The sequence below is a fragment of the Syzygium oleosum genome, unplaced genomic scaffold (genome assembly GCF_021117445.2).
Source record: "Syzygium oleosum isolate NSW1041296 unplaced genomic scaffold, Sole_v2.1 Sole_v2.01, whole genome shotgun sequence".
In the NCBI taxonomy this organism is placed as follows: domain Eukaryota; kingdom Viridiplantae; phylum Streptophyta; class Magnoliopsida; order Myrtales; family Myrtaceae; genus Syzygium; species Syzygium oleosum.
Window position 1 is genome coordinate 32,662,915 of NW_026607485.1, and position 12,420 is coordinate 32,675,334.

Consider the following 12,420-nt stretch of genomic DNA (forward strand, 5'->3'; position numbering starts at 1 on the left):
CCACTAGCCAAGGACGGAGACGGAGACGGAAATGGAAAGTCAGAGACGGTGAGGTGAGCATCGATCGAGAAGAGTGAGAGTGAGCATGAGGCGAAAGCGAAAGAATGTGTTTCTCGGCGTAATGTGAGGCTGTGAGTGTCGAGCGAGTTAGGTTTAGTTTAGGAATTTAAGATTTTTCTTTTTTTTAAATAAATATATTATATTTATTATTATATTACCATTCCGGTCCGGGTGGGCGAGCGGGCGGGCGGGCGAGTTGTTCCACACCTGGAATTGGAAACCGGACTGGTACCCACCGGTTCCTGAAAATTGAAACCGGACCGATTTCCTTAGGAACCACAGGTTCCGATCTGATTTCCTTAGGAACCACAGGTTCCGATCCGATTCAGGACGGTCTGGACGATTTCCGATTTTTTTGCACACTCCTAGTCGGCCCTCACTCAGGTCTTGACAACATCGACGGCCCTCGCTAACAAAGGTAGGGCGGTGGCGCAACTTGCGATCTCTTTCTCCCCTCCCTCCCCCTAACTTCTATTTTTTTATTTTTGTGTTTTTTTTTGTTGACGGCACACCAATGCCCCGATGTCATAAAACAATACTAAGCCACACTAACATTCAAATGAAGTAAACAAAAGTGCTCGATTGTACTCATTGAATTTTTTATAATATTTCATTACGCTTAAACAATCGATTTCACGAATCTTAATACATTTATTCCACGATTTTTATTAATGAGATGATAGAATTTAAGTTAGGAAAACTTAGTAAACATCTATTAAAATCCGTACTATCTCGCTTCTATCATCAAAAAACTGTTTACAAGTCGATGTGGTTATTATTAATAAGGTGATAGAATTTAAGTTAGGAAAACCCAGTAAACATCTATTAAAATCCATACTATCTCGCCTCTATCATCAAAAAACTGTTTACAAGTCGATCATGTAACGATTTGGTCCTACGATGGGCGGGGAGTGATTGCCGGGGCTAGAGGCCTGGACAAGGAGCGGTCCCTTGACTTTCTAGGAAGGCGAGGGATAGGAATGAATCAAATTGTGCATTGAATAAAGGGAGCATTTCTCGGGATCTTCATGGAATTAACTTCCTTTAGATGGAACGGCAAGCTGAAATTGTAATTCTAATATTAAACGTGCTCAGGAGGGAGTACTACCAAAATAGGTAATCTCTTGGAAAAATGCTCACCTATACATCAAAGGATAAAATTATGAGATCCGATATGAGATGGGCCAAAAGGGATAATATCTCAAGTAAGTTAATCTATAACTGTCACAATCGAATACGAATCGATAACATAAACTTAATTTGTAATTTAATCCAAAAAGTTCGATATTTTCTCAAATAATGATTGGTGGTCCATCCGGACCCGGGTCAGGCAAAGTATTTGCCCCGAAAAGTGGCCTGTCGTCGTTATAAGATCGAAGAAGCCCGTAGAAGATAACGCTCGGTTCTCACGTTTGGTACCGCCACGTGGCGATCGTGGACGAGAGAGCCAGCACGCGCGACCCGTGAATTTTCCCGCCCGGGAAAGTTTAGGGCAGCGCATTTTCCCTTCCTTTCCCGAGAAAATCCTTCACTCCTCCGCTCGCTTCACCTCGCCCGCCTATCGTCACCTGAACCCGAACCCAACCCCCCCGCCGCCGCCGCCGCCGTCCGCCTCTCCCGGGCGATCTCCTCGCTTCCGCCATGTTCCTGGACGGCGCGATCCGACGGCGCGTGCTGTCCCTGCTCCGGCCGTGGCTGCGGGAGCAGCCGGAGCTCGACCTGAGCGTCGGGATCGTGCGGTCCCAGGCCGTCGCCAGGGGCCTCCGCTTCGACGTCTCCGCGCTGAACGAGCTCCTCCTCGGCGACTGCTCTTACAACTTCGTCTTCAAGGAAGTCGCGGTCGAGGAGCTGAGGTTTCGTTTCTCGGCTTGGTCGGCCGGCGCGTTCGCGGTCGATGTCCGCGGCGTTCGCGTGGTGCTATCGGCCGGGTTAGTTGTCTCTTTCTCTCGGGATTAGCGTGGATGATAGTGCACTTTGGTACTCGTCCGGTGCGGCGACGGGCTCCGGTACGGCTTGTTTCTTCTGTTGTTGACATTTTTTTTTTTTTTGGTGTTATTTTGGTGAAAGTGAGTTGGAAGAGAGACGTAGGAGTAGCGTGGATGCGTCGAGGGACTCCGCTTTGGATGACTTGGAGAAGACGCTTTCTGAAATTGATCCCGAGGTGATCTACTTTGTTCATTTGGATGGACCGAATCTCCAAAAAAATCCGAAAGTTCTCGTTTGTAGCACGTGCAAATGTCGTTGAAATGATAATTACACCAATCTACTGCCGCTGTCGCAGTTGCACTAGCAGAGCCGACCACGGCAGTAATGTGAATGCCATTACTTATGTTGAAAAGTTTCGTTTAATAGCATGATGAAGAATGTTGTCTTTCAAAACACAGATGACATTTTGTAATATTATCAAATCTATTTAGGCAATCCCATAATGCCATGAATATTATTCAACTTGTAATAATTTTCTGTCTGCATTGCAATCAGGTTGGACAGTAATGAATATAATTAATTATAGTCAGTTGTTTGAATGACGGATGTGTGACAATGAGATCTTCTTACTGGAAGTCAGATTTACCTTCCCCCCTTTTTTTTTTATATGCTTACCTGATTATGGTCTTGTCTTTACGATAATTTCAGGGTGCTGCTTTGCATGATGCTCTGAAAAAGATATTCAGTGCCATTACTTCGACAAGCAGGATCAAAATGTCAATGCTAAACCTTATATTGGCGCACTGTCAGCTTGGCATATGTGATGTAGATCTTCAACTGCAGTTTCCCATCATTAGCGACTCTGTATCGTGTTCATTGGAAATGAAGGAATTCGTTGCAATCTCTCAAATTCACGAGCAAGGCAGTTTTGTTCGGGGTCTTGTTGGTTCTATCTTCATACCTTTGAAAGAGGGCTCTTTTACCATCAATTGCAGTGACTTTAAGATTGGGTTGAAGAGGAATGGTCTTTTCAATAATGTTTTCACCTGTGAAGTTCTGTCTATTTGTGCTGATTTGAATAAACTTCATGTGGTTCATCTCCATCTTTGCATTCCAGAGTTAACTCTCTCTTTTTCTCCAGTTGATATTTCCTTTTTATTAGCGTTTAGTAAAGCATTTGCTAGAAAGTTGATGCATCATAGAGATGGTAAGCAACTCTGGAAACTGGCTGCTAGCAGAATTAGGAAAGGAAATTTTGCTCCAATATTGTCTTTGCATAGATTAATTATTGTTCTCACTCTGTGGCTGCGTTGTATACGGGTCTATGAGCATCTATTGTTGCTACTTGGATATCCTGATACTGATTTATTGAAGGAATCATTGCAAAAGATGTCTATGGACATAAAGTATAGGAGTAATGTACAGCAGCTCTGGCTAGAGATCTCAGACATTGAGAAAGAGCTTCCACCTTATGCTATAGTACAAGCCAGGAGAGTGGTCCGATGTAGAACGTCAAAAGAGAAAACAGGGCAGAATGCTTTTGCAGAATCCTTTTTCACCTGCTGCTTTCAGAAGATACGTATCGTTCTTGCTTTTATTTGGAAAGTGGTTTGTAGAGTGCTTCAAAAGGCCATGCTTCTTGTTTTACTGAGGAAAATACCACCTCAAGAACTGAAGAGCCCTACATCTTCTGATACTTGTATAAGGAAGTTCTTTATATTCGACATCGACAAAGTTGTAGTTACTGTTTGGCAAATTAATCAAGCTCATGCTTCTCTTTCTGAAAATATAGTATCACCTACTGGGATTCCCGACTCAAGTTTTCTCTCATTCCATTTGTTGGTTGCTGCACTCTCATTGAAGTATGTTGAAGACGTCTTTTGGCAGTCTTCATTCATATACTGTGGAAAAGTGAGCGTATCAGCAATACCTGCGGCAGATGTTCCTGCAAGGGGAGTGACTTCAAATTATGATAAACGCCGCCGAAATAGGCATCATGATGGGAGCCCTACTAGTAAGGAAATCATTCTTTGGAGTGAGCCGGCACAAATTAGTGCCTCTTTAGAAGCTAGTGAAGCCGAGGTCGCTGGTCTAGCATCTGGTGACAGGACTAAGTATCTGCAGAAATGTCTGCAAGAGATGTGGTTGAGTTGGCAGACGAATCAGGGGAAGTCTGAAGAAAGTGCCATTGAACCTCAAGAAAATCCTTTCCTTTTGTGTGAGGTCAGCAGCTTTTTGGCTTATCCAGGAGACGAAAATAGAAATTCTGGATTTTGGAAATACAATTTGGCAGTTGGAAAGTTGAATTTATGTTTGGATCACTCATCAATAGTCTCGGTGGCTGTGCTTTTGAGGCATACACAGCTTGCTCTTTTCTGCAGAGAGGATGGTAGGGAAACTGGACTTTCTTATCATCCAAGCAACTCTTTGAATCAACCAAATGGCAATTGGGATGGTGAATATAGAAAATTTTCGGGTCACATGAAGAAGGCGTTGCTAAAAATGCTTCCTGAGCAGCATGTTCAGGTTGGAGCATTCATTACTGGCCCCAGTGTTCGTGTTACATTCAAAAAGGGCAACTCAAGCCTGGGGGATGACTCGTTGAGACACGCATTGAGTCAGAACCAGTATCACCTAGACTTTGATATTCGTGATATTGAGTTCGCTCTTTGTCCTAGTTCAGAATCTGATAAATCACTCAGATGCCAAGAACATGGAGCTGTTGAATCAGAGTGTGCTTTGATGATGGAATCCCAACATCTTCATCTTCCAACAGTGGAAGATGAGAGACACGTGTCCCGCTTGTATCTTTCACAGCATCTGTTTTTCAGAGCTAATGGTTTAAATGCCTATGTAGAAGAATTGATAGAGAAGAAACGAAGCCACGCTTTTGTACTGAATCCACTAACTTTTCAGCTATCATCTTCTGGGTATGGATATGGTTTCTGCCTCTTGTGTTCATACTTTGTCTCTGCTATATTTGTATTGGGAGATCTCGTGAGAGATGTCTTGTTGAGTTACTCTAACTTTCTCTTAAAAGAAAGGGAAAAAGATTGAGTGAACAAGTTGTTACTCTATCTAATGATGTTAGGCACTCAGTTTGATAAATTTCGATCAGCCAGTGTTTTACTTTCAAGACATTGCGTGCTTGGACTATCAAATGCCACCAGTTCTTTATGTGGTCTTTCTTTTCCGGAAAGTTGTTACCTTTTATCGCGGTTTATTTTGGTGTTGATGACTTAAGATCTCACTCTCTTTAAGTTTGGCTTGTTTGCAATTGCTGATGAATTGCTTTTCTAGCCTTTGTTATACCAGATGACCTCCCAAACCTCCAAGCCCATCTAGCTCTTTTTTCAAAAGAAATTTGTTTTTCCAGATTTGTTATCTCAAACATTGAATGTTTAGCGATAGTTTCTGGTTTATAGCTGTATCTATTTAGATCTATGTGATATCCAAACTTTGGTCCAATGACCGAACGCCGGCACTCTCTACCCTACTCAGTTAAATATAAAGTTGCCATACCACATTCAGAATCTCAACCGTGAGTGCAGTTCCTTCACTTCCCAAAACTTGAGCGTGGCAGTGAGATCTGAAAAGAAGAGAGACCCAACATTAGTGTTGACCACCACCAGCAATCCTGATCCAAGCAGAATGACTGCTATCAGAGGTCTGCACTTTACATAAATCACAGCCACACTCACTTGTGTGGGTCTGTATCCCTGCCTTTCCAACCTCAAGAGTTCTAACAGCAATAGTCTCTGCCTTCCGTTGATCACAACATTGTCGGTGAATCAGACTACTTGCGGAGGAGCAAAACAGAGAGAACATGTTTAATTGATTTTGGCACATGTCAGCCTGGATGTTCTCTCTGGTGTCACAGTCATGATTCATAACAGAGAGCCATTTGAAAGTAGATATGAAGGACGGAATCACATGGTCGATTAATTTAGACTTTCTTTATTGGTGCTTTAAGACCTTGGTTAGTTTTCTGGAGGACAGGATGATTGATTTCAGTGGAAGCAGATTTTGGCACGTGGTTACTCTGCGATGGTGAAGGACAAAAATAAATTTTAAGGGGCGGGGGAAGAACATTTTATTGAATTCTGGCGAGTATCTCTGGTTAAGTGCTCAATATAATACCACAAATGGAGTCACATCTGCTGCAACATTCTGATGATAGTCTCCTTGTCAATTTGCATCTTTAGTCTCCGGGTTTGAATGATATCTTGGAAAAATTTATATGAACTTCTGACCTCCATCCTCTTTTTGGTACAAGATTTTGGTTGAACCTTTATCCACAGTTCCTCCAGGAGAAGTCTTTCCCTTGTATTAAACAGAGGAGGACTAGCTCCTAAAGATTTATTTCGAAATTCATTCAATAATATGGAGAACCCCAGTCTGCAATGGGTTGATCTGACAGAACTAAGACATAGTGAGTTCGCTCAGCATGTTATGAATATTCCTTAGGCCTTGGACAGATACATTTTACCATCTTCACAGGGTAATGCACAATTGATAATTCAGCATGAAGTAGCAGAGGGACCGTTCTCTTGATTGTTGTCATTTTCATATTTTTCTTCCTCTTGTACAGTTTTGGAGTTTAGTAATTTGTTTCAAAGATGTACATAAATACTCTCGTTTTTTTCCTGTTCGTGACAAGGTCACAACTTCAACAAAACACCTCAGTGAACATTGAAGTGCACTTACTCTTTTTCCAAATCCACAGCAAGTTGACAGAACTGGAAAAGGTTCTCATAAGTGGCTATTTTCTTCTGGAAATGTGTATTTTGCAGGGAATACTTTCATTTATTTAGCAGAACTGCCATTACTCTCTCTGCGGCTTTGTGTGGGATGGCGTCTGGATTTGTGGCATTAACACACATGGACGAGTTGTATGTTCTCTCTCAGGTGATTCTGATCCTTGGAGAAGTATCTATTGTTCTCAGCATATGCATGCGCACATTGTCTGCCGATGTTTCCCTATGATTCTGTGAGTCCTTGACTTCTTCCAGGTGACATAGTAAATATTGAGCTCATTCAAGTTGAGATGCGTGTGGAACAAATTTGAAGCAAGAAAATTTATGCTTGGTTGATTGGAGCCTGTTTTGTTTGGACCGACTGATTTGCTTCTTTGGGAGCTGATCTCCTCATGTCTCTGATAAATCTGTCTTAGAATATGTCCTTTGTTTATAATTAGGCTTTTCATATCTGTTTGAGTCAAGAGCAGCCCACTTGCCAACTACAAGTGATCTATATCATACATGGACTTCAGAGACAAGCCCCTCTTAGTGAGGCCTCATTAGTAGTCATTAATTACACTAAATGACTGGATTGTGGATGCGTAAGAACGTAGGGCTCAAGATTGGGAGCCAGAGAAAATGATGGAGAAACAGTGTAGCTTGTTAACTTCTTGCATAGGGCTCGAGATTGGAAGCTCGAAATTTTTTGAGTGGTATGTTAGACGTGAGTGAGGATGATAGGCTATGTAAAATTGCTGCTCCTCTGGAACTTTTTCTGTAAAATCCTGTTGTTCCGATCTCTTTTTAGCTCAGTTGCAATTACAATAGAGCACATCTTACTGTGGAATTCTATCTGGAAAGTCAAGGTTCCATTGAAGGTTTCTTTTTTCATGGGAAGCTGCTTGGGGACATATTCTTACTTTGGATAATCTTCAGAAGAGAGGAAAAATACTGGCTAATAGGTGTTTTTTGTGCTAGACTGAAGAAGAGAGTGTGAATCACTTACTTTTACATTTGTAGCTGGACCAGAAAGATTTGGACTATAGTTTTTTGCAATTTTTGGGGGTATATTTGGTGAGCTCAGGCACAGTGCAACACGAACTTTGAGCTTGGAGAGGGACTATCAGCTCGTGCAGCGGAAAGAAACAGATCGGTGAGATGATTCCTCTCCCTGTTTTTTGGCTCATTCAAAGAGAGAGGTGCAAAATGACATTTCAAGGCGTCGAATCCTCTTGGAATTCTTTTAGGGATAATGGGCGGTACACTTTTCACTTTTGGTATAGCAGGAAGTTCAATTTCATACATCTAGTTTTTTGGAAATGTTAGAAAGAGTCCTTTTTTGTCCATAATTTTGTGTATGGGTGACTTCTTCCTGAAGCTGTTTTGTATTGGGGTGGTACCACCTTGATACCTTCTTAATGAAATCTTATTTATCATTAAAAAAGGAAAATATGTCGAGAAGGAATTGATTATTTTCTAAAATTAGTCTTTACAATACTCAAACTGACAGCTCCATATCAGTGCATATTTTTTGAAAGTCAGGCCAAAGCTTGGCACATCTTTTCAAAGTCTTAGGAAAATAAAACTAATGCTAATGTAAGAATTCATTTCACAGGTCTCGCAAATTTAATGACTTGCCTATGTGTTGCGTGCATCTGTTCACAAATTAGTAAGTTTCTGAGTAAAATGCTTTAATACCTTTAAAAAAATTTATTTAATGGAAGAGGCTCATCTTTTTAATCCATTTTGGTGGAATTATGGGAAATACTAGGCATTACATTTTTAGATAACTTTTAATTGGTAATTATCAATTTCTTAGAAGTCTCTCTAATTGACAAACTGCCTCATTAAATGGGTAAAATTTATGTAAGAAGGTTTAACTTTTTCTTTTGAAATTTTAAGAACTCTCTCGTCATTAAACTACCTTAATTGAGTGGACACTGTTATATGTGGGAAGAACAAGCTTCTCTCTCTTACACCCACATAGAAAACTTTCTTCTTAAATGCCAATTTAATTTGGTGTCTAGGATTTTTGTGATAATAGTCTTGTTAACTAGTTCTCCTAGGACACTTATTAAGCATACTCATGCTTTGATTTCCAAACGATAATGCATGTAGCACGAGAAAAGCACCACATTAGAAACTATGAACTTTCTTTATTTGGTTGTTTAACAAGTGCCCTAAGGGCACTCGTTCACAAATTCCTTTATATTTGAAAATTTCGTTGAGTCACGAATTGTTGGTTTCTCATTGGAAGAGATCTCAGGAAGCTGGTTGGTTTGTTGTCACACCATTACAACCCTAAGCCTCAGATCTTTGTTGATAAGATGTGATCTTCTTTGACACCTTTTTACTGCAGTCTTTTGTTTTTTTCCTTCAATACTTAAAGAAGCTTTGATGTCTGTAACCTTCATAATCAAAATTCTTTTAGCTCTCAAATTGGCACTTCTTCTGATGAGTGCTTTTTGGCCCTTTGCAAATATGAGATGCAGAGTTGGGTAAAAAGGGGTTAGAGGAAGACGGAAAAAGGACTTGGAAGGAGATGTTAATGAAAAGATGTGGAGTGTTTAGATCTTTTAGAATACTTAATACAGAATCTAGTGGAATAGTTTACTAGGATCCCCATTTCTAGCATTTCCTATTTATATTTTTGTAAAATTCCTGTTAGAAGTTTCGGGTGTAGGATCCCCTTTGATTCTTTAACTTAAGCTCGCTTGCCAGTGGAAGGCTTTCTGTGTTCAGTCAATCCACTCAGAGTGAATCGGTCCCTTCATGTAGCTTATCCAATTTAGTGGGATAAGCCTTAGTTTGTTGTCGTTGTTGTTTCCTTTTGGTCTTTTCTCATGAAGATTTGAGTTCTGATAGTTGATGCTTTTTTAACTTCAGCACACCATTACCTGGTGCTTCATGTTGGATGTCTTGAGACTGTGTACTGAAAATTTGCCTTCAACCATTCTTCTAGGCCATTTAGGTAGAGGTATTCATGTGTATTTGAATGCACGAGTTCTTTCTTGTTTGATAGGTTATCATAGTTGGCTTTTTATGGTCCTCTATTTTTTCTTTTTCAAGTATTCTAATAGGTGCTTACTGTTGATTTGTCTAATGACTCTTTCTAGATGATCATTCTTATCATTTACTAACTGATGTTCTTTCTCTTTATGTACTTCCTTTGTGACGGTTGAAGATAAATATTATGTACCTTGATTTGTAACTCTATTAGATAACTAGAATTAGTTGTGGCATTCAACACAATGAATGTTTCTTGCAATTGAATTATCATAACAGGCAAGAGGACCAGGTGATGGGCAGAGGATTGATTGTGTATTTGAGTTTTTCACGAAATGAAGGTTGAGGTATTTTGGTCCTACATATGGATTTTGTTAGCTTCCAACTTGAGTGCATTTCCCTCTTCTATTGTTTGCAATATTCTCAAGTTCTTGAGAATAAATGTAATATGTATTTGTCCTTCCTTTCACAGTTGGTCGTCACAATTAGTACATCTAAAAAACAAAATTTTCACTTCTTCTCCTGTCTCTTTTCATATGTTAATCAAATTTGGTTACAATATAATGCACTCTCTATGCATTTGTTCGTCTAATAATTTTTTTTTTCATGACAGGTAGTTGCAGATTTATTTTCTGCAATTTCTTATACTCTATCCACTGCTTCTGCTGGCTGTATACCTCTTCAAGAGCTTCAAGAGTTTGTGAGGCAAGATCTGGGGGAAGATGGACGTAATTTTTATGAGAATAGCATAAAAGAATCAGCTTCTGTAAATAAATGTGTGTTATATATGCTTAGAAGCACCTTCCAGTTTAACTCCATGGATTTAGTCATTCAGAAATCAAGAATATGCTATAGTATGGATAATCTTACAACAACTTTTGATGCTATGAAGCTGGATGAACACAATACCTTTAATTCTGGCATCTGGATTCTTACCAAGCAAATATTTTTGGAGTTATCGTGTGAAGAAGGGAAATTGGAAGTTCTTCTCAATCTATCAGGGGTGCGTTTTGTCATTTTCAGGCATGACAGCCAAATAGAAACCACTACTGATGTCTCTCAGTTAAGGAATATGGTCCTACAGTCTCTTGATTGCTTATATGAAACATGTCTTTCAAACTTGCTGTTTACCGCATCGTTGAGTTCTCCCTGTCAAGACATAGTGAGCGATGAACTTCTTTCCATCTATGGAGACAGCTGGTCAACGATATTGAGGAATTTATCATTGATGACTGAGTTGAGAACATCAAGTCTGCGGTCATTTAGTCTCATTGACAAGTTGAAATCTCCTTTGCATTCCATTGCTCCTGAACCAGGTCACTGGTTAGTCATAAATACTCAAGTTAGTCAAATTTGGATGGGAAAATCCTCAATGAAGTGTTTCTTTCTTGGGGCACACCAGATGAATGAGCTACTTTTTTCATTATCAATTGGGGGAACTTTTCAGAGAATTTTTTGTAAAATGCAGGTGCTAATTCGCTTATTAGATATGCCTCCTTTAGATGCCTCTAATATCTGCTCTCTTTTTGGTCATTTTATTTGCAAAAAAAATCAATTGTTTTTTTATCCATAATCTTAAAAAACTAATTTTCTTTAATGCTTGGAAATGCTCTTTCTCATCCCCCTTTCACTTGTGTTAACATGTAAGCTTAAGCCATACTCTTGTCCAGAATGTAATTTATGATGGTAACGAGCAGGGTGGTCTTCTGGTGATTGAAACGACAGCCTTGGCTGTGTTCCTTGGTTATTATACTTCCTTTCTACATCATGTGGAAGATATATTGCTTCGTGTACAATCACATGATACACACGTTGGAAAAAGTGACCCGGGCGGAGACAATATAATTTTTAATGACAAAATCATCATGGATAGTGATGAAGTTGTGCCTCATTTGTCAGCCCAAACAAGATTGGCCCTTCTGGAACTGGAAGCCTTTTGCTTTGACATATCTCAGTTATCCTTAGTTCTTGTGGCTGAAGACAAATCCGGTATTTTCATCCTTTTGTTGCTTACTATCCCTTAGTCATGATGCAGGTAATAATACTATAGTCATGTGATGCAGGTGTTATTCGGGAAATCGTGATTGAGGTTGATATAGGTTTGAACCTGGTAATAGAAAATAAGAGAAAAGAACTTGTATTTGACTTCTCTCGTCTGTCAGTCCTTTCTCAAGTTCATAATCAAAATGTCGATGGTGAGAATCATGTCCCTCATTTTCCTTCTCTTTCAAGACAAATGTCATCCGGAAATCCTACCATGAGATGTGGAGGTGAAGATGGTATTGCTTCAGTTGAAAATGCCACCTTGTCAGAAGACTTTCCATCTTCAAGTCATTCCGTTGCACATATCTCCTCAATGAGGGTCTTCCATTCAAGAGATAAGAAGTTCATTTTGAAGCATTTTGGTGCTTTGATACATGTGGAGAAGGCCTACTGTGGTCCTGGGGACTTAAATTACCCTTTGGTTGGTCGTGGTTCAATTTCAGGATTTGACATGAACATTTCGTTGTCTGAAATTGAGGTAAGTAGATAATTTTCTTCAAATCTGTTTGTACTCCAAGAATTGCATCTTTTGAGCTGTTTAATATTTAGTAGGAAAAAGATTTCAATATACTTAAGCTCTCTTGTCTGTCATTCCTACTTATCAGTGACTGACTACTTGATCTATTGGGAAATTTCTAATGCTCTA

The 12,420-nt window shown here is 39.8% G+C and overlaps 1 protein-coding gene across 6 annotated transcripts in view; it reads left to right on the forward strand.

Moving 5' to 3' along the window:
* The first annotated feature begins 1,473 nt into the window (after nt 1-1,473).
* The window catches only part of LOC115682589 (uncharacterized), a 35,437-nt gene continuing 24,490 nt past the window's right edge, over nt 1,474-12,420 (forward strand). For 5 of the 6 annotated variants that reach the window (XR_008814446.1, XM_056302889.1, XM_056302892.1 and 2 more), the window contains exons 1-7: nt 1,474-1,988; nt 2,128-2,221; nt 2,695-4,916; nt 6,780-6,894; nt 10,345-11,199; nt 11,402-11,720; nt 11,795-12,252. Coding sequence is in view for 5 of the 6 variants with exons in the window: in XM_056302889.1 (XP_056158864.1) it covers nt 1,702-1,988; nt 2,128-2,221; nt 2,695-4,916; nt 6,780-6,894; nt 10,345-11,199; nt 11,402-11,720; nt 11,795-12,252 (4,350 nt within the window). In the remaining variant the exon portion in view is untranslated. The remainder of the gene's footprint in view (nt 1,989-2,127; nt 2,222-2,694; nt 4,917-6,779; nt 6,895-10,344; nt 11,200-11,401; nt 11,721-11,794; nt 12,253-12,420) is intronic. The other variant, XM_056302895.1, reaches the window with a different exon arrangement.